A 26,375-nucleotide genomic window follows, 5' to 3' on the forward strand; every position below is an offset into this window, starting at 1 on the left:
TTTTGCATTTCGAGAACTATAGCTTGCATTGAATCGTCAGACAATTTGTATTTTATTCTGAAAGGTTTAATACAGCTGCCCAATAAGTTTTATTGTTGTGCTATATTTACGTTACGTTCAGTGCGGTGATTTTGCATACGCAGCGACAGAACGGAACTACACATATATGGCATTGAATTAAAATTTTTAATCTTTCGTATTTTATTGTTACGAGTTTATGCGAGCGTCCGAGCGAGGAAACGAATGTCCGAATCTTTTGAAATGTCTCATCAACTCGTCGGACATCGATAGGATCGATCGCAATACAATTCGAAACATCCCAATAAGTTTCGACGCTGCTCTATCTCTATATCTATATATATTTACGTTGCGTCCGCTGTGGTGATTTTGCGTACAGCGGACAGAACGGAACTATGGTGTATTTTCGAAAAAAAACGTCATGCGAACGATCGACGAGCCAATAAATTGATTAACAGCATGGCTTTATCTTGGTAGCGGTGCACGCTGGTCGAAATTGACGATATCGCAGGCTATTACACGGCGATAAAGCTGCACGGGGCAGGTCGATTGAAATTTCACTGCGTGTCGGAGTCGGAGTCGGAATTGTTATCAAGACTCGGAGTCTCATGTAAACAGCACGCGGGATCTTGTGTGTCATCCGATCTAATGATCCTTATTATGTAATTTCTGCACCGGCTGAATGCTATGCTTGAAAAAATCTGGATGAAAATTAACAGAATTCGCGTCACGAGTGGTGTCTTTCGAAAATGACTGACTTCTCTTCCTCTTCTACTTTCGCAAGGTAAGTCGAGCCCGTGTTCACCATTGTGTACGCGTCCCGCGAAACTTTTCTCCGCATTTACTGTCCGATCAAACCGCGAAAAAATCCGTCTACGTGTCCGCACGTTTTTTCACGAGACACGTATAATTTCGCAACTCTATGCGATATGATATAATTAATACGATTTTATCCTTAACCTAGAATCGCTGTTTAGCCGGTTCCTGGCACGGTCGGCCTGCGCAATATTTTGAAAGTTCCGAGCACAATTTTATCTCCGTTTGTTTTCGTTTTATTTCTGTCTGTGTTCGTCTCTATTTATCTCGAGTTATTTTTCTGAGCGTATGCTAGCGATCGGGTCAATCGGGATAAGAGTCCCAACTATCAACATAAGTTGAATCATACTTGCTTTTTTTCCGCAAACTCGGAACGTCAATATCGTTTTCGATGTACATTTAAAAATATTCGCTACGTTGTAGTTCTATTTACAGTTGCCGAATGTTTGGAATACATTCAGAGTGGTATGTTTAGCTGACATTGGTGATATTTCTAATCAGAGTGGTTTTGTTATGGATAAAAGTGAAACAATTATAATATGTAGGTTGAAATGTGTTTTTTCTATGTACACATTCATGTAAAGAAATATTAAACGGATATTAGTATATACGGATGAGATAGTTATGCATTTGTTGATTATAAATTAGCTGTACAAACAATCGCATAATTCATTACTTTGGTAGCGTATAATTCAGCCTTGTCACATATGAAATATTGACGCATGATAATCATAAAGCTTGAAAAGTACTAACGAATTTTTTATAACGAGATGCATCATAGATCGATATTGTCATCATTTATAAATGGATTGCAGTATGTTTTTCTTGCAGGCTAATCAGTAAAGTATTGACTTTTGCAAAATGTATCGCTCGAATTGGCTTTGTGATATTGAACAATGTTTATTGTATACCGACATACGTAGTATGGATGACACTATTGTTTCCTGTGAAAGTTTATCAGCCTCAAGTATATTGGCGTATCGAAGGACTATTTTTCCATTGGTTATTAGCGATGGTATCGACGTGGACCTGGTCTGCAGGCTACGACAGTAAGTACCCGAATATATATATAATTGAATAACTGTACAAGCGAAATTTGACAATGATTATGGTCTAAATATTAATAAGTATCGTTTGATTTTCAGTAATAGAACAAGGTGATGATATACAGAAACTGGTTAGCGACAGAACATTAGTAATAGCGAATCATCAAAGCACTGGCGATGTTCCTATGCTAATGACAACGTTTAACGCAAAACCAAATGTGTTGCCTAATCTGATGTGGATTATGGATAGGATTTTCAAATTTACAAACTTTGGTATAGTTTCTATTTTACATAAGGACTTCTTCATTGTATCCGTAAGTCTACGGCTTTATTAATTTAATAACAATGTACAGTGACTCCCATTGATATTCAGACATTCTTAAAAAGACTATAACTTTTTTAATATTGGAGATTTGAACTTTTTTGAGATGTTAGAACAATTGGTTTGCTACACAACGTGAAAAAAATTTTTGGTAAAAATTACAGGTTGTTGGAATTGCAGAGTAAATACTAAAAGTTGTATTTTGCAAAGTTTTATGTGGGCTTATATGTAAAATTTAGAAAATTCGTCTCATAGATCTGTATCAATTAAACATATTCTTGGAAATTTCATCAAAATCGATCGACGTTGCAATGAACTACAAACGTTTAAAGATAAACTGCAATACATCTATGAATTTTGACATTTTTCAATGTCAGTCTTTTTTTCTGCATCAATCAATTTCGATAAAACTTTCACAATGCATATAATCGACACAGATCTACAAAACGTATTTTTCAAATTTTCAATACAGGTCCAGATAAAAAAGTTATAAAATTAAATTTTTAGTATTTTCTCTACAATTCTGACTAATTGCAATTTTTCAAAAAATACCTCTCCGCATCATGTAGTAAACTCTAACATCTCAAAAATGTTCAAATCGTATAGTACAATATTTAAAAAGTTATTATTTTCTTTAGAACGTCCGAATATTAATTGCAACATGTAATTGTTAATATTTTCGTTTGGACGTTTGCTAGGGTCGTAAAAAGAGAGAAGAAAGTTTAAAGCAATTGGAGAAACATCTGAAAGAATCGTACATTCCGTTGAACAGAGAATGGATGGTTCTGTTTCCGGAAGGAGGTTTTTTATGTAAAAGGAGAGAGACTTCGCAAAAGTTTGCTAAAAAGAATAATCTTCCTATTTTGGAGAATGTAACTCTGCCACGTTTAGGAGCATTGCAGACTATATTTGATACAGTTGGTCCATCACAGAATAATAATACATCAAATCAAGAATTAGATAATAGAGCAAGTAAATAATTTAACAAATTACAAATTTTGTAACAGGATTTTTTGTGTCTTTGTCTTATTAAGTCACTGTCATTTGTCATTTGTCATATAGGTATGACAGTAGCAAAGCCTGAAATCAATTGGGTTCTTGATATAACAATAGCATATCCTCAAGGTAAACCGATTGACTTACCTACGATTGTAACTGGTTCCAGACCACCGTGTGAGACAGTACTGTTTTACCGAGTTTTTCCTAGTTCATTGGTAAGTTTTCAATCGTATATTATTGCTTTGTTGTTTTTCGTTTAATAGATCAGTACATATAGTGCATCATCGTATTTTAGGTTCCTCGGGAACCAGAATTATTATCTAAATGGTTGTATGATAGGTGGGTTGAGAAAGAAGCACTTTTGGATAACTTTTATAAATATGGAACATTTGTTGGCACACGTGCATCGCCGAATGAAGGTTCCAAGATCCATCAGGATCCATTAAGATTCCTAGTCCTTCATTTATTTTTTATAACATCTAGTTATATTCATTACAATATATTTACATATATGCTCTCTTGCTTCTGGTAAAGCGTTTTATTCTATACGAGAAAGATTACGTTCAGACACGAGTGAAATTACGATGTAGTAGAGTAAACAAAAAGAAAAAAATATTCCTGCCTTAAATACTACTCTTGATGTTGACTAATAAAACTAACGAGTGTATGAATTGTCAATTCCAAGTGAATGTTTATAACTAGATATGAAATAGATAGTTAAATGCAACCATCGTTTTTATTGCTATGAGAAAATTATTTAATCACGAAATATCTGTTAACATTAATTACACGAATATAATTATACAGATTTCCATATTTCTGCCATGGGGTACATCCTCATGCCAAGAAACTCTGATGTTCGAATAACAATATTTTTTATTTGATTAACGATGTTCCTTGTGAGAAAATTTTTGCACAGTTGCGTACATCTTTGTTATAGTTAGTCATTCCTCAGAATGTGTGTTTTAATTTATACAGTGAGACATATGGGATTCTTCATAACATCTATATTTGTAACATAACGTTTATGATATGATTGTAAAAACGGAAACGCGTCTTCGGCGGAATACATTCAAAACGTAAATTGTCACGGTTACGATCTCGATGACATTTTTTTTACGACCAGATAACGGATCAGATTCATTTTAATGAAAATTCATAAGATATCATCAATACTTGGACAGTTTTAACAACGTACACATGATTTATATTTCCTTTCTTTATATTAAATTAACAATTGTACAGAGAGCGAGAGAATACAATTTATTATTTTACTATTCATGCTTATACAAGTCAAATGATTTAACACGTGTTAATTTAACATCGCCGCTCGCGCGATAGTTTTAAATGCGGTGTAACTATATGGACGTTATCGTTTTGAATATTCTATTTACGAAAAAACAAAAGTGTGAAAATGTGTCTACACTCTACACTTGATTATCTGTCTGGAGGATTTGGCAGCATTTCAGAGGGATTTTCACAGTATTCTGTGTGTGTGTTTTTGTAATACAATATTTTAAGTAATTGCAAAAAATTCTATAAAGTGGAATTGCAAAGATATAATAGCAAATTGTTACTACTCTTACGTAGAAGTGGTGGTCACAAATACTATTTCAAAGAAATATCCATTTATTTGTGATACTTGAGAGAGAGAGAGAAACAGAGAAAGAGAGAGAGAGAAAGAGAGAGAGAGAGAGAGAGAGTGTGTGAGAGAGAGAGAAAGAGAGAGCGAGAGAGAGAGAATGGAAAAGAAGATATTTTTCAATGCGATGTCAATCATATAAAAATAATTTTTTAAATCACATATTAGGAAATCTATATAAGTTCGTAATTCTATGAAGTAGATGTGGAAATTAGTAACAAAATGTTCAGAAAATTTGGCAGAAATAAAAATCTCGCGTCACGGTAAGGTCTGTCGAAGTAAGTAAGGTGTATACTTTATTGCTAAATCTCAACCAATAATGACGCTGTTCAGTGAAGGAAAACAGCCGTGCCTTGTTCCTACGGACAAAACCTCAGTGTGAATTGTATATATACATATATATATCTATATCCATTATATATATATATATATATATGTATATATATATCCATTTCGCGAATCTCTTACGATTGCAATCTTCATGATTGAACCTGCGCCTACTAAATTAATTTTTTTAAGATAATCAGGTTCCATTGAATGAAAATGAAGAAAAAAAAAAGAAAGGTACCATAGAAATAAAACGAGTAAGTCGATGGCATATCCTCTGTGCTGCCTAATTGGATATTACGAGGTAAAAGTATAATAGCCCAAATCGAAAGCAATTTCTAGACTGATTTATTCGAGGAAGTAAAATAGTTGAAGCGCATAAGAATGAACATCCGTTGTCGTATACTACACATCACATAGCGATTAGATTTTTTCTATGGTCACTATATCATAACGAGAAACATTTTTATATAAATGTATCGGTTCCAAATGACAAACTAGAACTTTACAAATCGAAAGAGTATAAATGTACAACAATTTCAGTGAGACCGGTGTGACAGTCTTATTGAACGACAGGCGTATGTATCATTCGCCTCTTGTGAACAATTTCGGTTTGTTTAATAAATGATTATACTACTATGTACGGAAATTTTGTATACTCGCATACAAGAATACAGTACTGTTGCAGCGTATGAATATTTTGTGCATTACCTTGCATTTAACACAAGAGTTTGAAAGAAAAGCATTCGCAGAGAGTGTATATACGTATATGCATATTGTATACATGTATGCACATACATATTATATGTACATGTTATTCACAGGTAGAGAGCTTAACACGCTGATACGAAGAATGTTCAAATCAAAAACGACTTTCATCTCAGTTGTACTTTTTCTATTCCGCAGCAATGTAATCCGATGTTTTAACGTTTAGTTCTATGACCTCATATTGAACTAAGTATTCAAGGGAATCTGAACCACTGCGATAGAGTGTCTCTAGTCTTGCAAATTTTCGAGATGAACAAATACGAGATTCTAAATGTACCAGTAACTGTACTATAAGAAATTTATAAGTTTATTAATAAAAATTTGTTTTACAATACAAGATGATGATTGTGCTTCGCTCGGGAAACTACTCGATGAACGATGTACATCGAGACATAGACTTTATTGCGGATCAGAAACGAAAACTATATTGTGTACTATATGGTCTCACTAATATTTAACTACCGACTAAGGACAAACTGAGAGGAAATCATGTAACATAATAATGCTTGCATAATAGCATATATCCTTCGTTGCAAGGGCCAATATTTTTGAGATATTTAGATACGTTAGATTTTTAATATAACGTACGGTACAATAAAAGGTGGGAACTCAAGTTTCATTGAAACACGAAGCAATGTAATTTAAAGGAACAACTCTACTGATCACAATAAAATCTACTTATTGTATCTTTATATACATAGTTATGGCATACTGCGTTTGGTTTTATATCGATTGTGCATTGTAAATCGCATTAGAAAAAGATAGTGTCACACCTTGTACAGCACACTGCAATCGGATATCAGTGTAGCGCGTATAGTAGATAAAAAAGAAATTAATGATAAGTTATCACGTAAGTCCTGTTGGTTGTGTTTTAATTTTTTCTTATTTTACTCTCGTTACTAAGTTATATACAAAGAGCAGTATTACTCATATGCATTATTTATGAAATAATGATCATTATTATTTTAAATTATACTGCATATTTTGTACATATATACGTGAGTGATAGTATCTTTGTGTTGTATTTAAACGATATTTAAAATATATCCTATTCTTCCGTTTCCGTTAAAGCTTTTGCCGCTTGTTACAATTATTCTATGTGATAAGATGCAGTTTGTATCTAGTAGATACCGAGCTCACAATATTTATGTAACATTGTAGACAACAAATTTTATGTACTAACAGAATCACTTTTCTGATACTGATATTTATAATGTTCGTGTGCTGTATCAATCGTGATTAAACGCTTTAGTTTCACCTACCAATATCGATGTATTGCGAACGATTCTATCAATAATATACACATGTAACTAAAAAACCCTATATTTAAACTATTTTTCCATAAGGAAGTAACACGAACTATTTTAATTTAACATACACGTGGGAGATTTGTGTCTTTCAAAAATCTAGGTCTATACTTCGAAACGAAAATATCAGGTCTTCACGATTTTTTTTCTTTTTTACTGCAAAACTGTCTGCACAATTCAACGTGTCTGCGTCGCATGATGAAGCGTGCATCTAACTATGCAAAATATTCTGACTGCATACTAATGTTCACACAAACAATGTATAAAAATAAATGTACATGCAACCTAACGTAAGTTCTCCAGACTTTAACGGAGAATATAACTCGCTTGTATTGTCTTTTCTTATAAGAATTTTAATAAAATTATTGTTTTCAAATTATTTGTCGAAACGTTTCTTCCGCTAACTACTATATAAGGACTTTACGGAGTTACACTGAACTTTGGTGATTTTTGTCACGCCTTCAAACTGAATCATCGCTACTAAAAAAAATGTCTTGCATCTGTTTATGGTATCATCATCCTGTAAAAAGTTAATCAAAATCGGTGTTTTCTAATTGGGTAATTTCCTTAATACCTAATGTCCTCTGCACCCGTGTTGCAGACGTGTCAACGTTCGATGTCAACATTTAATGTTAACGTCTGCAACACGCTGCAACGAAATATTTCAATGCAAAAACGGGAGAGAAAATCTTGCACTCATGTCAGTGTGCAGCATACGATCATTAAATTCCAGAGTTATATCATGGATAAAATGTATTTGGATATCATTTTAGATTTTAGAGCTTTTGATATGAATGAATTTGTAATGATGTTCGAGGTCGTGACGCATACTTTCCTACTTGCATATACGGTGAGAATTTGAAAAATTGAATCTGTTTAATATGGAAGTTTTCCAATATGTTCTAGTGGTAGAAAATCCCGCCTTCTAGACCGCACTGCACGCTGATATGACTGCCCCTGAGTACTCGCAGCCGGTGTGGCTGCCCTTGATCACTTGCAGCCATTGCTTCCCCCGTAGAATTGCGTATAAAGAAATTAAAATGCAACGGGAATTTCCTATATCGAATTTAATGAATTAGCGTCACGACGAATACTACAGTACTCGTGTTTGTTTCGAGATATTTGTATTTGTTATTTGTAGATTAGAGCGTTGCGATTCAGCTTCGCCTCCCCCGCATAAATTCAAATGCGGCTGGTATCGCGTTTCCATTTAGAGTTGCGTAGAAAGAAACGAAAGTGCACGGGAGATTTCCGTTTCAAATACAGTAACTTCCCTATAAATCGGAAAGTTAATAAAATAAATTAGTGTCTCGGTGGATCATGCACTGCTCGCGTTGTTTTGAGATGTTCAATGTACATTGTGCAGAGTAGCGTTGCGCACCACAGGTTTTGTTCAACATATTTTTCGACGGGATAAACAGTTTAGAAGGTATTCGAGAAAAACGATTTTATGAGCATTAAATTAATTATTTTAATGTTTAATTCATTTGGGGCACGTTTTCCCGCTATCTGTGTGCACTCAAACTTTGCACAGATTTTTCTTTAATTCTTTGGAACAACCCTGAGGATTGCTCGAAAAGAAATTCAAAAGTCGAAAATAAGAGCCACCCTAGAGTGGCCCGGTGCAAACGCGAATTTCAAACGGGGTGAGGGACGAGAATCGACCAAACGGTCCTTGGTAACGCGTGCGACACGTCGATTGCGTTGTTTCGGTAATTACACGACAGAGGCAGTTGCCAGTTGAACAGGACTGACCGGCGGATGAGGGACGTTGTACTGACAGCGGATAAAACCAACCTCTGCGAATCGTGGAATTCGCGCGGTTCGTGACGATTACGATTTGTAATTAAATTCGGGGGACAGGCTCGTTGCGCGAGCCTGTATCAATCGGTCTGAAAACACGCTGGACTTCCGGCCGTGATTGAGCCATCAACATGAAGCTGCTGAAGTTTCTGCTTCGTTACTTTCCGCCGGGTATCACGCGGACCGATTCGAATTTTTCGTGTAATTAACACGTGACTACCAAGCTGCATCTCTTTTTCTTGCTTCACAGGTCTCGCTTTGGAGTACACGCAAGGCGGTGACGTCAAGACGAAGATAATCGATCTGTTAGACCTCACGGCTGAGTAATTAAGTCTTTCGCTGTATTATTTTTAATAGACGAGCCTCGCTTGCTCGAGTTCACATCTGGAACTAACAAAGGGGTCGAAATATCCCGTTCGAGATCACTGGTTTTATATTCACTCAATATTGAATGAAATTCGATGGTTTTAATTGTATTGTTTTTCAACACATTTGTGGAGGTTTATTCGATGCTTATTTAGCTGTAGAAAAGTTTTTGGTCTTTATCGTCTTTCTAACTGTGTTCGAATATTAGTGGGTGTCACTGCATACCTTGTCAAGGTCGCTCAAAATGAAGAAGTTCATGCGACTTTGAAAAGAGCCTAAGAAAAAGTGAATTCCTTAATTTTCTGGAACAATGTTTGTCATTCGAATTATTTTGAAGGAGGTGTAAATTATTTAAAGCCATTGGAGACGCCAGTTTCGAGGCGGCGGCTGTTGAATTGTCTTGAATAATTTCGAGCGTGTGTATAATTACGTCGTGAGGTAAGGGTAGATATGTCGTTTTCCAGAACGGACATAAGAGCATTAGCAGAGAACATAAAGGCGGACGAGCCGGTTATAACCGAGAGTGTAATGGAGCAGTTAGTGGAGACACTGCAGAAGCTGCAAGCCAAAGTTTGCGACACAAACACGAAGCGCTACTACAAATACAAAACCTTGCAGACCCATCTTCTGCCCCTTACGAACATCGCGTTCGATAAACTAGGTAAAAGGTACTCCCGATTAAGATTGTTCGTGTACGGTTCTAAATTTAAATTGCATTCTACGTTGCCCCGCAGCCATTGCACGTCATACCTACGGAATTATTTCGAAGTAAACGATTCACTTAACACTAACCGTACCACGACCCGTCAAATGACCGCTTTCACATTAAATTATTATTGGAATTATAAAGATGCTTCCATTAGAACTTATTCAATAAATTTGAGCACGTATACAGTGACTCCCATTAATATTCGGACGCTCGTAAAAAAAAACGATAACTTTGTTGATATTGGAATATGCGATTTTAACTTTTTCGGGAAGCTAGAGCAATTAGATTACTGCAGGATGTGAAAAGAAATTTTTTCAAAAATTGCATTTGGTCGGAATTGTAGAGAAAATACTAAAAGTTACAACTTTTTTATGCGGGCTTATATTGAAATTTTAAAAAATACGTTTTGTAGATTTGTGTCAATTATATGCACTGTGAAAGTTTTATAGAAATCGGTTGACCGGGTAAAAACGACAGGCATTGAAAAATATAAGAATCCTTAGATTTATTGGATTTATTGCAATTCTTACCATTTTTGTAACGTTTTATGACGAATATGTTTAATTAATACAGATCTACGAAACGTGTTTTCTAAATTTTCCCATATAAGCCCACATAAAAGTTGAAAAATACAACTTTCAGTATTTTCTCTGCAATTCTGACAACTTGTAGATTTTTCAAAAAATTTTTGTCACGTTGTGTAGCACACCAATTGTTCTAATCTAACTTCTCAAATCAAAGTTCAAGTCGTGTAGTCCAATATTAAAAAAGTTATGGTCTTTTTAAGAGTGTCCGAATATTAGAGAGAGCCACTGTATTTATATAAATTGTGAAAAATCTAAATAAATTCAGTCTTCTAATAATTTGTATAAAACAATACATTGGTTCGGCAAGAAAATAGTTTCGGTATTTGAAGGTGAATTAAAACCGAATTTCTTTATTCAAGCGATGAACTGTAATCAATAAAATATTTTCTTGTTTGTTCTTTGTGGCAAAAGAAAATATCTTTTCTTGAATAAAAAAAATTGGGCTCTATTTCACCTAAATCCGACACATTTTGTGCCCGGTACGGTTAGTGTTAATAGACTGATCTAATAGGATAGACTGGATAGACTACGGATCTTTCTGCAGAATAACAAATTGCTACAAATCGATCGCAACAAACGGGCTTCAAATAGAAATTTATTCCTTTTTAAAATTATTTTCATAGACTGAAATTGAAGTTCAAATTAGCAATTTTATTAGCAATTAAATATACTATTATTTTTTGCTGAAATCATCTTCGTCATACTTGGTTAGGAAAAGATGGAAACATTTGTTACTCGAAGAATTATGAAATTATTCGTTCCGGTGGTATTTAAGGGTACTGATATGATAAATGTAATTGTTTGACAGATGTCTCACCGGCAGTTACGACCGAACGTGTAAAGTTTGGGACATTGACAGTGGAGCGGAGTCTCTTACTCTCGAAGGCCATAAGAATGTGGTCTACGCCGTGTCCTTCAACAACCCAGCTTCGTATGTCTCGTTTAACCATAGCTCTTACTGTTCATTTATGTCGTGATCGACCGGAAACGCATTCCACGTACACTCTTTCACGATGAAATACCCCTAAACATTCGCTGTAACTCTTTCCATGCACGTTCACCCACGTACGGGGTAATCTCCGGATCAGAATTATGTAAAACACGAAATAGTTTTATTGTAACATGAAATATTAAGAAATTCAGCAGTTTTGCAGTGTGCATTACACACGTAAGTTGTGTAGTTTAATATAAGAAAGATCGTGATGTTGTGCACTGCTCGGACAAAAGTCGTGTGTGGTACATCAGAAGAAATAAATAATAAAATAAAACATTATCGAAACGCACGTCATTCCAACAATTTTTATTTTCCGCATTCGGTAATTAATAGTACGAATATGTGTAGGTAATCAAGTAACTTTTTGGCGAATTTCATAAACGAGATTTTAATATCTGTTTTTCGCAGGGACAAAATTGCAACTGGCTCTTTCGACAAAACCGCGAGGGTCTGGTGCGCACAAACAGGACATTGTTTGACCAAAATGCGGGGTCACGAAGCCCAGGTCGTCGTCGCGAAATTTTCACCCACGCAAAACAAGCTTGCCACCTGCTCATTGGATGGGACGTCTAGAATTTTTCATCTGACAACAGGTAGTTCGGTTATGCGACTGTAAATCAATTGGTAATTAAACCCGCAAAAAATAATTAATATTCTACCTTGACATGCGACAGGTGACGAGGAGGGGATGTTGAAGGGTCATACAGCAGATGTAATCGCTCTCTGCTTCAATAATAATGGCAATCAAGTAATCACGGCTTCTTTCGACGGCACTGTCAGTATCTGGGACGTACGGACCTTCACGTATGTTTAAATATATCTATCGACGGGACGTCTTGATTTTTCAATTATACTCACCCCTTTGCTCTGCAAAGTTTTTCTTAAGTTTGTCCCCAACGATTATTATCTCGAATGTTTTATTTAAAATGCACTTCATACGACAGTTCCTCGATATTATTGGTACTAATTTTAAACAATTCTTTTCACCAGTTATATTCAAAATAGCTAAACACATTTATATTGTTCATAAGTAATACGAAAACGAATAATTAAAACTGTCTGTGTGCTTCTATTTTGTTCAATCAATTCATGTTTACTAAGCACCAACATCTGCCAAAATTGCCATAATAATTCACGCGTTCGTACACAAAATATAAATCTCGCAATATATTCCACTCAACGAGCAAATTATTATTAAAACGCTCATTGTTCCGTGAGCCGCGTGCGAATCAAGCCGATTTTAACAAAAGAGTTAATAAATCACGTATACATATGTATAATTAACGAAGAGAACAAACATTGCACGATTAACGTGGTAATTATTTGAAAAACGACTTGGGAGTGTGGAAGAGGATTATAGATTTCTGAACACGCGGATTAATGAGTACTCGGTAAAAATCAATTTTATCACCGATATGAAAAAATTCAAAATCAAGAAAAATCGAATTCTTTATTATATCCAATTTTATTCATTTTCTGTTGTCACAATAGATAGACTAATTGTAGTGGTTGTTATATTTTTAGACGAGTGAGCGTTTTGATCGGCCACCGATCGGAACTGTCCAATTGCGAGTACAACTTCGACTGCTCGCTGATCGCGTCATCTTCGATGGACAAGACAGCGAAGGTCTGGGATACGAGGATGCACTCCTGTCTGGCTACCTTGCGAGGACACGACGACGAGGTTCTAGACCTGACCTTTGACAACAACGGGAAAAAGTTGGCGACCGCGAGCAGCGACGCCACAGCACGTGTTTGGGACGTGACTAGCAATTTCCAGCAGTTGGCGGTAATGGAGGGACACAAGAAGGAAGTGTCTAAAGGTGGGACAATTCCAGTTTATAAACATTTATAGTGACTCCCATTAATATTCGGACGCTTTCAAAAATCCGATGACTTTTTTAATACTGAACTATACGATTTTACCTTTTTTGAGAATCTCCCCCTCGAAACTGGTGTCTCGGGGGGAAAAATTATTCATTTTCTTTAGAGCGTCCAAATATTAATGAGAGTCACTGTCACTGTATATCCATTTCGTATTATAATAATTTCGATTAGAATTGCTATTCAGCACACAGACAAGCGTTTGACTCTTGTATTACCCTTTCATTAACCGTAAAATGTTCAACGACCCAAGGTCCTTTGAAATTCGATTTTAGATCTAATTTTCGCACCTTAGAATCGAGTTTATTTGAGAAACATACAGAACTGACTGAAAAATGGGCACAGTATGTTTCAGTCCGAACGGTCAGCATTTACTGACCGCGTCCATGGATACAACATCGAGATTATGGTCCGTGGAAAATGGCTGTAGCGTGCAGACGCTCGATGGTCACACCGATGATGTCCTCAGTTGCGCGTTTTCTTACAATGGTGACACTGTCATTACCGCGAGCAAGGACAGTACTTGCATGATTTGGAGGTGACTCGATTGGTTTCAGATTGGTCTATAGCTCCTTCTTGTTCTTCTGTTTGTCGCTTATATTGTGTACTTTTATGCAATTTAGTTGTTTCCTTAATTCTTTATTTTGTAAGGAGTATCTTCTCGTTAGGAATAATGAGAATCCTCATGCGCAATCGAGTTCTTCAATTATCTATTAAAAACTGTATTATTAACATCGAGTGTATTAGGTAACACTGTACAAAATTGAGATATGTATAAAATTAATTCGATTTCTTTACTTAAAACACAAACTCGTCTTTTTTGCCGAGAATAAGCGTTTCCTGAATTGTTAGACATTTTTAATGTTGAGGACAAGTGTTGTATGACACTCTTTACAAAGCTTTTAAAAAAATCCAGCGGTAAGCTGTTTTTAATGAAACATGTTCGACTAATTGCTCGAACATGTAATTCAAACGCCGTACACGTAAGAATGCAGAATTATACCGCTTCTACGAGACACACGACAATTAAAATAATATCGCGTCCTTGCGTTATAAAAATTGTTGGGCTGCACGTATCACTTTATCAGGGTAATTAAACAGAGTGGCAAGACGTTTCAATCTTCCTTGATTCTTGCTTTATAATGAAAAAGTGGATGGTCATTCTCTAGTATACATATGTATAACACTAGTTATGCGTAAATAAAAATGTGTGTACATTGTACATGTTATTTTAGTGTAGGAATACTAGCAATAATTAAGTCAGATAAGCGGAATACTTAGATAAAAATGTTTGAATGTTTAAAATAGTGACAACGTACGTTCTATTAGTTCAAAAAGTTTCTTGTGGCAAACATTTTCATGACGCAATGTTTTTACCAATTAAATATTAATGTCGATAGATAAAAATGTGCCTATAAAGTTAAGTTAGTCTAAGAACATGTCAGAGTAAGCAATTAAGCTAGATAAGCTAAATAATTAGATAGGAATGTCTGACTGGCATTATCGGCGGCGAGCATGAAGTTTTATCAGCTCGTGTAAATAATGAGTAATAAAAAATAGAATTATACGGTCTCGGAAGCTTGTAGCTATACTGTTCGGAGTATGTGTAAACATAAATGTGTAAAAATGTCCCACCGTGGGATTCGGTAACGCGGCGTAGTTGGTAATGTGCCAACAGCGAGCGATTCTGATTGTAACTTTTAAAACGGCCTCGAGATATACGCCATTTTATTATATCGTTCGCGTTGCCGCGCCGCCGCCTGCGAGAATATTACTTTCAAAAGTAGTACCATATGAATGCACCATTTACAAGTACAAGATAGAAAATGCATGCAGAGTGAATGCAGTCTACCAAATGGAAAGATATATTATTGCTATAATTTGCAGCGTTCACAAACAAACGAATATAAGGCTTGTTGTGTTTGTTCTATATATAGAGCACAGAGGTCAATGTTGTTTATAAAGTGAGCCAAGTTAGATGAAATAGAGGATGGTCTGTTTATGTCAAAGTAAGAATTATTACAAACATTCATTGTATAAATACTATGTATACTATACGTTAGAAGAAATATAAAATTTTGCTTATAATGTTGTATATTTGCAATGTTTGAAATAATTTATAATTCTCGAGCTTATATATATATATTTTGTTTTATTTTCGGCATCTTTACTTTTTGCGTATGCTACAGGTGTCTTATTGATAGACAGCGGATTTTATGCATTTATGACAACAATGAGTAGTTGCAATTTTACACTAAACCTACCACTGCCAGTCAAATGACCGGTTTTATATTTTTCATTTCATTATTATTGAAATTATGAAGTTACATACACGGAAATTGATTTGATGAATTTTTTCACCCAAGCACATATTGTAATCAAAATGGCACAAGATCTAAATGAATAGAGCCTTGTCATTTGTATAAGCTAAAACATTTTAATCGCTTTTAGAGTTCGGTAGGTTTAGTGTTAAAACAGTGAAAACATTACAAGAATTTTGAACTGCTATTATATAATTCCCAACTTACTAAACACATGGTAATTATTTTTCTCGGCGCACAGGTTCGATCAATTTCTACACTAAAATGAATATAGCTTGAGGGGCATGAAACGTTATAGTCCGGGTTCGAACCAAATAACGCTTCCGATTCGGGCTCTAGCGGGCCTGGGACGAAACACTCCACCTTTGTTTTCCTCCAATAAAATAGCATTTGGCATCTTGCTGATTCAAACCCGAATCGGAAGCGTTATTTGGTTCGAACCCGGACTATAATGTTTCATGCCCCTCAAGCTATATTCATTTTAGTGTAGAAATTGATCGAACCTGTGCGCCGAGAAAAATAATTACCATTCTTTCAAAAATAGTGCGATCGCGAAAAATACCTCCTTTACTAAACACATATTCAGAAAGAAAATAAATGTCTATTTCATCCCAGATTGTTGCAATTCGGGTAGGAAAATTTCATTTTGCATAAAGATACGCTACTACTTATTGATCAGGATTATTTTAAGAAACAAGATTACGTTGTTTAACATTTGTTAAACAATATTACATCGTAATATTTGTGTTGTGACGTTTGTTCGAACAGGTAAAAGCTATCTTCCGTAAATCACGTTAATCGCGTGCTGTATTATTATCTCGAAACTGTCAAGGATTGTATGCGCTTACGCAAACGGTCTCGACTGTCTCATTGCCAGTTACCGACTTTAGTTAGTCTGTGGGATGCACTCAGCATGTTCGGTATAAGATCGAGTGCTAATTCGAAGCGGTAGTTTATTTAATTATAATGTGCGTAATAGACCGATAGTTCTATAACGATATTAAAAAAGTTGTGGAAACATTAATTTATTGGTGTACACTAAATCTATTATAATGTTTCTCGCAAATTTAAAGTACAGTCCAGTTATACGTTTTATGTAATTCTGACTCGAACTTTAAATAGTAGAACGAAAGGAACAGAATATTAAAATAGTGAACGAGAGGAAGGACCGACATTTTTTTGCATCTGCATGTTTACGATGTGGCCTAACCTGTTGTTGATCTAGAGCAGTGGAGAGTTGTGAAGCATCATAATCGATTGCTCCCGTGACCCTCACCCTTAAATAGTCAGTTCCGTGTGAAAACGTAGCGCCCCGCGCCGTCTTCTTCGAGGCTGTACACTACTTTCCAATTACCTTAAACGAGGATTCTATAGCATTAAGAATATGAATAAACAATTCGAAGTTACTGTGTTACGGTTTACAACCTGTGGAAGTGTATATTAAACAACGGTGCCCAATTGTTCTTCGTGAAACAGTGCTTCTGCCTCTCGAGTAACATTTAAAAGAAATTCGAACTGCCGATTTTTATGCAATATAACCATTTTCCATCTGCATCGCAACGAACCGGAGTGAATTAAACAATTTATTTTTCTTCGTAATGTATTTCATAGTTTCGAATTCATGCGGAAGGTCATTGGAACCTTAAACATTGAACACCGATTGAGGAACAGAGTAAAATCCAAAATGCATAGACTTTTCGAATCAGTTATAGTCTCGATCATTTCCATCGATCGGAGTTATGATATCGGCTTTCCATATCGACGGAGATTATAGTAATTCGTCAATCGAAACACGAGGCATCGTCTATGGTTACCAAGTGTTCCATTTTCGAGAATAGATAACACGAGTACGTTAAGAATTTTCTGTGAAACGTATGGACTGAAGGTACCAAAAATAAAATGAGATATAAAAACCTTAATTTAGAGGAGAAAATAATATAGCCTCCAAATTATTTAATAATAAATATTAATAATTATTCGTATTCATGTGACTGTTTAAGTTCGCAAAAAAGCAACTTCTGCACGATGAAGGAAAATAGAAGCTAAATATTTGACGAAGCGCAGAAGATATAAAAGTATTTGATTCATTTAAATTTAACTGTGCATTCAAAATACTTGGACTAAATTGGCAGAAACAAATTCAAAATAAAAAGAAACGAAGACAAAGAATCGAAGAGCGAAGTCGACGGCACCGCAGTGAAACAAGATAGCGGTATAACGGCGGGAGAGAACATAGAAAAATTTGAAATTCTTCCCGGGACAGTGGGACAATCGTCGGAACAATTAACTCGCTTCGAAAGACGAGTGTTCAACGTTCGCGGCCGAGGCCCACCAATTACGAGGCGTCTTGGTGTCGTGCCCGGTTAATTAACAGTATCACCGGTGGTAAAAGAAGAGGAAACGTAACGGACGCGAATTAATTAACGAGGCAATCTGCTCGTGGCGGGCGTGTGCTATAATTAAGCATCGCCGCGGAAATTTCAGTCACATTTGCCTGCCGCCTTAACGAGCACCCTGAAAATTCAAGGAGCACAAGCTATGAGGCTATACAGTGTTCTTCAGCAACGACAAGCGAGCGGATCGAATCTTGCACGATGTCACCTGCGTGGATAGGCCTTTGATCGCTGAAGTTTCTTGAAACCAACTACCGATTCTGGTAAGCGTTCAGTTTAAACTAGTTTCACGCGAAACTTACCACGGTTGTGTGACCAGCTTTCTATTTGACAAATCGACAAATCGCTTTACTATTTTAACATTTTAAGTTTCCTTTTGGTAAATATTCGCGTTGACCAAAAGATTCCTTGTGAGATATTAATAAAGTAAAAATATCATCAATTTTCATCAATATCATAATTTATTTAAAAATCTGCAGTGTACTCTAATTTCCAATATCGAAGTGGTCTAGAAATGTCTAAAATAAAGAACAAAATTATGGTTCTACTAATACAAGCTTCGTATCACGATAAATATTTGTAAATTATTATTATTTTTTAAATAAATCAAAAAATAAATATTTCAAAGTGCTCAACAGAAATGTTCCAAAGTAATTTCGCAAGAATGATCAGAAACGAAAGCTCGGACACGGACTATTGACATAGTTAAACAATCATAGGGTAATGCAGAGTCCACAGATACATCTAGGAAGTCAGTTTTGACCATGTGTCACGTCTGCCTAATCGTAAAACAGTGTCGCAGCAAGGATAACGCGCAATGTGTGAAGATAAATAAAACGTCCTGTCAGCAGAGCGTCCTGCACTGCGAATGGTGTTAACAGTTCGCGATAAAGCACGTATGCGAATTTTCCCCGAGCCCGAGGATTCAAATTTTAAAACATCGACCGATAATGGTAAATCATTTCGTGTGACGATGGGTTTAATATCGTCGGAGGTAATATCACTGTCAAAAGCGTGTTTGTGGTTCGTTGAGAGTGGCGTCGACTCTACAAATGAAGATGAAACGGCGGCGAAACATTATCATATAATCAAGAATAATGAAATTGTTACACGGGAATCGTTTTAATTAAGCATCGTCTTTGAAGTGGTCTACTTGTTTGTGCAATGCAAACAGTTTTTTGTATACTGTTTAAATTTTGTTAGCAGACTCTTGCAAATTTGTGGGTTGTACATTATTGAAATTTTGTTGGTAGACTGCAGACTTTTCTGTTGTGGATTAAATTGCCAGAATTAACATTAAACAGAGGGAACATTTGTTAGTGCAAATATTTGCTTATATGCTATTTAATTTTTGTTGTTAGACTGCAGAAATTCACTTTCTAGATTAAATTGCAACAAATAAAATTGAACAGAGTAAATATTTTAAAATTGTAGAATTTACTATTCTAATTGTAAAGCTTTTATTTTATTGATTTCTATATAAATACTTATTCCATGAATATCCAGAATACATGCACAAAATAGAATTTACGTTTAAATATTGGACAAAATAAAAATTGGTGGAATATAAATGAAATTATAACATTTGTTGGTTTTCCAGATTGTTTCAGGTCAATATTTGTTCCATGAATATGGAGTGTAAATATAAAATGTTGAAGTGTTCAAGAAAATTAAAATCAGGGGTTGCAATTTTATTTATAGGTTTGTTAGTTGGGTTTCTAGATTGTTCCAGGTAATAACTGGCTAACGAAACAATACGTTATCATTAAACAGGATTTGCATAGAAGATGTATGTTCATGTTGCATGATACAGTACAGCACAGAGTACACACACCGAGAAAAAGAACACTCGACCTGGAAACATGCACCGCGATTGCATATGTGCAATGTACGCGGAACGTACAATTAAAGTTGAAAAGGAATTATAGGTTCAAGTCAGAAAACGTAACTCTCGCTGGTTCGTTCACCGTTTGATACGTATAATTGCAACGTGTGTATCATCGTATTCTTGCTAGACGTCGCAATGAATACTTAAAGATGTCGACAATAGTGAAAGTTTCGTGCTTATTGCCTTGTTTTGCGGTCTGATTATCGACTACTATAAGTACAACTTGTTACCATAATAGGAAACTCCTTTTTTAGGTATGCATTTTTTAACGAAATGTGTAGGCACCACTTATAGATTGTTGCATCGAACATAACTGGTCTGTCAAAGTTCTTGTGCATTTTTATAAACTTGAAGAAACTGAAATCAAACAAAACTGTCTAACTTCATGAATGGTTGTAGTAAATCGAGCATGACATTATATTGTACAATTCATCCACATTGCACATGTTTTAATATACAGAATAAGATTTTTCAATTTAAAATTTATAATGCGGATAAAATTCTTGGATTTTTCCATTTTGTAGATATTTCTTAGATTATGAAATTAAATGTTTGTTTATTGTGTGCAGTGTTTTGTCATAAAAAATGTTAATTTTTCGTCGTTTCGAAGTGGTTCTTTTAAACTTTGCTTTCGGAGAATGAAAAGCTTTCAATTTCATCCGAAGACGGTATGCCCGAAGACATTCCACAACGTCGTGCATACTAATTTAATCGGGGCATCTATTACCTTGTTAGTATGATTGTTATATCAACTGTATTACGGTTCGTTCGCACTCGACGATAATCTTACGGTTTGAAGAATGCATTGGATTCACTTTGCTGGTGCAGATGCTGTGACAATCTTGTCTAGAGGATTTAACAATAAATCGGTAGAAAATAATAAAAGTGAAATACAGTAAACTCTTATCTCTTATCTGTAAAGATATTACTTCGAAACTGTGATTATTTATTTGTGATTATTTTTCAGAAGCATCATGGCTGGCGTTGACAACCTTGCTTATGACACACCCGAGCACACTGTGAGTATATAAACTAATTTTTTAAACTAGTTCAATTAATGAATATTAACAATCACCTTTATGATTACACTAACAAGGGAAGGACCCCAAGTGTCCGACTTCGATTTTGATAATTTTTTGTGAGCTGATGGTATATGGATCCCTAATTAAGTAATTATGTATGCAAAATGTTAGGCGTAGTTATTCAATAGTTTTAAAGATACAAACAATTAAAGTTTCATACCTGTGAATCATGCAACCTGCTTATAAGGTATGAAACTTTAATTGTTTATATCTTTAAAACTATTGAGTAACTACAGCTAATATTTTGCATACATAATTAGGGATCCATATACCATCATCTCATAAAAATGATCAAAATCGAAGTCTGACACTTAGGGTCCTTCCCTTGTAAGTATTGTTGTATTTATGGTACTGAAATATTTTATGCTTGCAAATCAGATTCATTGTGAACTAAATTAATTAAGTAACGTTACGGCATGTCAGATTATATGAAGTTAATTTTTCAATATAATAATCTTTTGAAACCGAGTTTGTGCATCTGTATGAGAACGAACGTGTCACCGAATTCAGTGATTTTCTATTGTATAAATATAAAGCCGTACTCCTTCAAGGAGTCAAAATCAAGGTAATTGAATCTCAAACAAACGAGACAATATCGTGGAAGCAATTTAAGCGTTCGAATCAGTTGGTCCCTGTTCACTCGATCCCTTGTCCCTTTAGAAGCAATCTTCGATTGTTTCTTGAGAAACAATGAAGACACTCTGACAAACGGAGGCTTGATTTCAGTTAATTAAAAGCGATCAAATAGTTTGATTAGTACAATAGTTCAAAGTATTTTTCATGTTCGAAGTGTCTTAAATATTTTTAATCGACGTGGCAACAAAATCATGCATTTAAACAACCGCAGTCTTACTTGGAGACATTTTTCAACTCAATAGAAAAATGGATTTTGGATTTCCTATTTTCCAAATGTTCCAATTGTAAACGTACATTTATCAGAAGTTGTTAAATCACGATTTAACGCGTTGTTAAATCGATCACAGAAAATTTTCTCTCTATTATGCGTACATAGTACTTTTTCGTATGAGTAGACTACGAATGAAGCAAAATAAAAATTGTTTGTATTAATTGTAAGATACAACAGTATTCTAAAATTCTTTAAATGTGTTTACTGTTCGCATGTAATCTTCTATAATTTTTGTCATAAATGCATAAAACCCGCAGTCTACTTGACGGACATCTTGCATACAGTTCATGAAGAAGAAAATGAGTGTCTTCGTTCAAGAGAGACTATCATAAAGTAGGGTAATAGCAGTCTTAAGAATGCCTCGTAGACTTTTAGGAAAACTTGAACGGAAGTAAAGTAAAACGCTGCGGGGATAGATAAAACACTCTCAGATATTGCTGTTGTTTATTCTTACGGGATAGTATGAAAGAATGCTGGCATTGCTTCGTTGGTAAAACTTTCGGCTTATCAGTCGAGAGATTAAAATGAACCTCGGGCTTAAGAATGGAAAAGGATAAAGGAAATCTGCGACGGGTTCCTCGGGGGTGAGAGAGAGAGAGAGAAAGAGAAAGAGGCACGTAAGCAGTCTTTTAAACTTGCCAACTTCCGCACACGTATCATTCCGCGGGCAACCGCTTGCAATTTTCCCCCTAAACTTTCCCGAAATTATGCTCGGGCGTTATTCAACATCTTATCTCTACCCATCGGTATTACTTTACAATTTACGCGAAGAATAACTTTAGTTCGAACCTGTGTAGGAGATACGACGAAAAATAAGAGTGAAGAAAGATCAGAGATCAATTTACTAATTAGTAGACAATTAGCAGACAAATGCGAAATACCGATGAAAATACTATTGCATTGTTTCTAGAGCCAATGTTTCGATAATAGCTCAATTTCCGTGGTTGTGGGGTCGCGGTCGATGCAGACAAATTCAATCCAATTGCAATTTCGAGATGCGGTTTTGCACGCGTGGTCAGTCAACGATCGAAGGATGCACTCTTCTACGAATTATCTTTCACTGATTGATTCAGGCCAAAGTATATTAACTCGTTAGTCAATGGCGGTAGTATTGTTGCAGCTTGTATATTTTCTAAACAAAATAATATAACAAATTCTAGTCTGATATGCGACGCTGCTAGAAAAACAGAATATCAGGAACCTCTTAACTATTTTTTAAATACTTCCGTTTAAAAAAACTTTTTAAAAACCACGCTTATGTTAAAATGCACTAAAAAGGAGAAAATAATTTTTATAGACATTAGTGACAATAAATAAAAGCATAGAACGCCCACGGAGATTACGTCAATATAGTTTAGCGCTCCACGCTTTTATTTGTAGTCACTAATGTCTACAAAAAATTATTTTCTTCTTTTTAGTGCATTTTAATATAAGCGTGGTTTTTAAAAGTTTTTTTTTATACATTTTTTTGCATACAAATCACTTTGGACATTTTGGATGAAACACAGACGAGAACAATCTTTGCATATGGTTCCATTCGGAAATTCTACGTAGTCTTCTAGAGACCGTAGATAGCACGTGCATTCTGTCCAGGAGCGTAATCGCCGCAGAGGAATCAAATTTCGATGGTTGAAACAATTTCGGTGGTTCCCGCAGACTTCCGGTCGCGGCCCATTAATTTCGACAATGCGAACCTTCGTTCGCCCAGCCCCCGTTTCTTTCCAGCCATTATTTTTCTCTTCGACATCTTCATGATGGCGCAACCGCTACTCCTCGTAATTGCAACACAATCGTGGCCCGCAGGCATTAACCGCGCACGACCACCACCATTCAGAACGAACGGTTCTGCGAAACTGTCTGGCTCGTGTTCGCCGCTGATACCGCCGAACCGAACGATAACAATGGCCCGGAGAAAGGGGACGAAAAAGAGGAAAAGAGTGCCCGATGAACGGAGAACATAGTGGTCCCCTCCTCGAAAAATATGTGGATCACTCGAAATTTTCCTCGTCCCATATTCCGCGGGAACGTTTCCCGGCAAGCCAGGTTCGAATTTAGCGCTGTCCGCCAGTCATCGGAACGAATATCCCTCCGGCGAATGATCCCGTTTTATACGGAATACGTTGCCATTCAACCGCCTCCGTCGCTGACAGTCTAATCATCGACTTTCACGCGCAACGTCTGGATCCTATGTGGCCCCTTTGTTTCGAACAGGAACTGCTCGATTGCGAAAAATCTGTCGACTTATAAAATTTCAAAAATTGTTGTCCCTGTGTTCTGTGAAGCTTGTAATTGGATTGTGCATTTTGTAAGTTTACAATGGAAGCGTACACAAAGTATAAAGGAGCACACGCGCGCTGCTGCACCCAAGACGATAATACATCTGTGTTGGCTGAACGTTCACTCAGGGGACCAAAGAAGTGCACCTAACAATTAGTATCTCCGGCGTTACACAGACGACGGATATTTATTCGAATGCTGGACTTTCGATGGAATTTTGGAGTTTCAGGCGTTGCTGGCTACGGTATGCATTTATAAAATTACTGCGTGATTTAGTCAAATGAAAAAATTCGTATTGAAAGTCCCAACCAATTAAAATGACGGAAAGGATTTAGTATAGTACAAACTCTGAATAAATACAATCTTGTCATTTTTATAAGGCAGTACATATACTAGTCCCTTTAATGTTCCATAGGTTCAGTGTAAATAATTAATTGTTTTAATACAAAATTATTATCGAAATATTAGAACCGCACAAGAAATATCGTAAATGTCAGCTGAATGTTCACTCAGCGGACCAAAAGTTTTCAACTTTTCGGAATATAATATTATACAAAATTCAACGAAAAAATGATAAAACTTTAAATTCTAGTGCGAGGAATCCAAGTTTCGATGTGCGGAGTTCAATCGTTTAAAAGTTATACACGAGTAAAGTTGCTCGATTTCAAGCTCGTTTGAGAGAGGTTAGAACGCTGCCATGTTGGTTCCCAGACATAGGAGCGGATATGACGTAGTGAGTGGATCCGCTGGATCTCTGGGGTAGGTCTTGGATTCCTCGCACTAGAATTTAAAGTTTTCTCTTTTTCTCGACGAATTTTGTATAATATTACATTCCGAAAGTTGAAAAGTTCTGGTCCCCTGAGTGAAAGTTTAACCCGCGTTTGCTCATAATCTTCGCGCAAAGATTGATTGAAAATAGACTTGGATTACTGAGCAAAAAAAAGTTGGAAATTCCCCTTTGCGAACCACTTTATCGGCGACTTGCCCGTCCGAAAGGCGGGCCAGCTCTCGAGGCTCGGTAACAAGAGTCCTCTTTCATTCAGCCGAATCCAGTCTTACGCGAACGACCTCTCGACAATATAAACTCCCATCGCGTACCGGCGAAAACACAACCAAGCCGCAGGCCTGCATCCCCCATCAATACGACCCTTAATTCTCAATGAACCAGGCTTCATTCTCCCTCGCCATGAATCGTAGTTGGATTCGCGCGCGTTCCTGCACCAAAACAGAGAGACACTCTCTGAATTCCGTCGAATTCCTCCTTCACAAAGGGGAAAAAGAGTGGCCCGTTAGCAGCCGCGACATAGAAAGAGACAAAAAGGAGAGGAGAGGGATCCAACAGGGAAAAAAATCCAAAAAAGAATGAAACAAAACGGACAATAAAATACAAAAGGGCAGGGAGAAAAAAAACGAGAGATGCTCGAGAGAGGGTGGCGCTCATTAATCACGATCGACCGCAAAATTCCAATCAATCGGGCCGCGCGCGAGGCCAGTTTCGGTGTGCTGGTTTTCTCTCGGCTTTTTTTTTGCGATCGGAGTTTTCCTTTGAAAGGAGCAACGACAAGTAGCGAGAGCTCTGACTATTGTACCTAGCGAGAAATAAAAGGAGAGAGAGAGAGAGGAGCGAGGGAGAGAGTCTCGTTGCAGCATTTGTCAGTCGTGTGCTGGCCGATGAAACGACAGAGGATCGTCGAAATGCAAGGGGTGCTGGGGAAACGACGAACGAGGGTGGGGAAGAGGGACTATGTGGACGAGCAATTCACGAGAAACGACCGGCTAAATAATTGGCAGCCGGTTTTGCGAGAAACGCCGTTTCCCGGTCCGGGCGTCGTCGTTTAATCTGGATTAACAAGCTGTTTGACGTTGCCGCTTTATGCCGCCCGCAAATCGAGTTACTTCTGAATGGAGTCGTTAGGAAT

The 26,375-nt window shown here is 36.3% G+C and overlaps 3 protein-coding genes across 9 annotated transcripts in view; all 3 read left to right on the top strand.

The window, feature by feature from the left end:
- The first annotated feature begins 174 nt into the window (after positions 1 to 174).
- LOC143209584 (acyl-CoA:lysophosphatidylglycerol acyltransferase 1) lies at positions 175 to 7,624 on the top strand. 4 transcript variants are annotated; one of them, XM_076425419.1, is made up of 7 exons: positions 175 to 802; positions 1,270 to 1,299; positions 1,666 to 1,883; positions 1,980 to 2,194; positions 2,901 to 3,174; positions 3,265 to 3,416; positions 3,497 to 7,624. In XM_076425419.1, exons 1-7 carry the CDS (start codon positions 768 to 770, stop codon positions 3,731 to 3,733), a joined length of 1,161 nt encoding a protein of 386 aa, XP_076281534.1. In that variant the 5' UTR covers positions 175 to 767; the 3' UTR covers positions 3,734 to 7,624. The 4 variants fall into 4 exon arrangements, with proteins under 4 accessions (XP_076281534.1, XP_076281537.1, XP_076281535.1 ...); XM_076425422.1 differs by having other exon boundaries at positions 200 to 802; positions 1,270 to 1,375; XM_076425420.1 differs by lacking the exon at positions 1,270 to 1,299 and having other exon boundaries at positions 204 to 802.
- A 131-nt stretch (positions 7,625 to 7,755) lies between these two features.
- On the top strand, positions 7,756 to 16,106 carry LOC143209581 (uncharacterized). Of its 3 annotated transcripts, none has more exons than XM_076425412.1 (8): positions 7,756 to 9,219; positions 9,299 to 9,371; positions 9,879 to 10,082; positions 11,519 to 11,641; positions 12,113 to 12,297; positions 12,379 to 12,508; positions 13,229 to 13,527; positions 13,934 to 16,106. In XM_076425412.1, the coding sequence occupies exons 1-8, from the start codon at positions 9,180 to 9,182 to the stop codon at positions 14,128 to 14,130; spliced, it is 1,251 nt and encodes a 416-aa protein (XP_076281527.1). In that variant the 5' UTR covers positions 7,756 to 9,179; the 3' UTR covers positions 14,131 to 16,106. The 3 variants fall into 3 exon arrangements, with proteins under 3 accessions (XP_076281527.1, XP_076281526.1, XP_076281528.1); XM_076425411.1 differs by having other exon boundaries at positions 7,756 to 9,067; XM_076425413.1 differs by having other exon boundaries at positions 7,756 to 9,371; positions 9,863 to 10,082.
- A 694-nt stretch (positions 16,107 to 16,800) lies between these two features.
- The window catches only part of Oatp26f (Organic anion transporting polypeptide 26F), a 48,484-nt gene continuing 38,909 nt past the window's right edge, over positions 16,801 to 26,375 (top strand). The window contains exons 1-2 of one of the 2 annotated variants that reach the window (XM_076424898.1): positions 16,801 to 18,565; positions 21,158 to 21,209. In XM_076424898.1, coding sequence (XP_076281013.1) covers positions 21,165 to 21,209 — 45 coding nt within the window. In that variant the 5' untranslated portion in view covers positions 16,801 to 18,565; positions 21,158 to 21,164. Of the gene's footprint in view, positions 18,566 to 21,059; positions 21,076 to 21,157; positions 21,210 to 26,375 lie in introns of those variants that run through there. The other variant, XM_076424899.1, reaches the window with a different exon arrangement.

This window comes from Lasioglossum baleicum, chromosome 6 (assembly GCF_051020765.1).
Source record: "Lasioglossum baleicum chromosome 6, iyLasBale1, whole genome shotgun sequence".
In the NCBI taxonomy this organism is placed as follows: Eukaryota; Metazoa; Arthropoda; class Insecta; order Hymenoptera; family Halictidae; genus Lasioglossum; species Lasioglossum baleicum.

Coding starts and splice junctions, on each gene's coding strand:
- LOC143209584 (XM_076425419.1), top strand. CDS start 768: ATGACTGACTTCTCTTCCTCTTCTACTTTCGCAAG. Junction 803..1,269: donor TCCTCTTCTACTTTCGCAAG/GTAAGTCGAGCC, acceptor TTCTATTTACAG/TTGCCGAATGTTTGGAATAC. Junction 2,195..2,900: donor AGGACTTCTTCATTGTATCC/GTAAGTCTACGG, acceptor GACGTTTGCTAG/GGTCGTAAAAAGAGAGAAGA.
- LOC143209581 (XM_076425411.1), top strand. CDS start 9,007: ATGAGGGACGTTGTACTGACAGCGGATAAAACCAACCTCTGCGAATCG. Junction 11,642..12,112: donor TCCTTCAACAACCCAGCTTC/GTATGTCTCGTT, acceptor TGTTTTTCGCAG/GGACAAAATTGCAACTGGCT. Junction 13,528..13,933: donor CAAGAAGGAAGTGTCTAAAG/GTGGGACAATTC, acceptor AAATGGGCACAG/TATGTTTCAGTCCGAACGGT.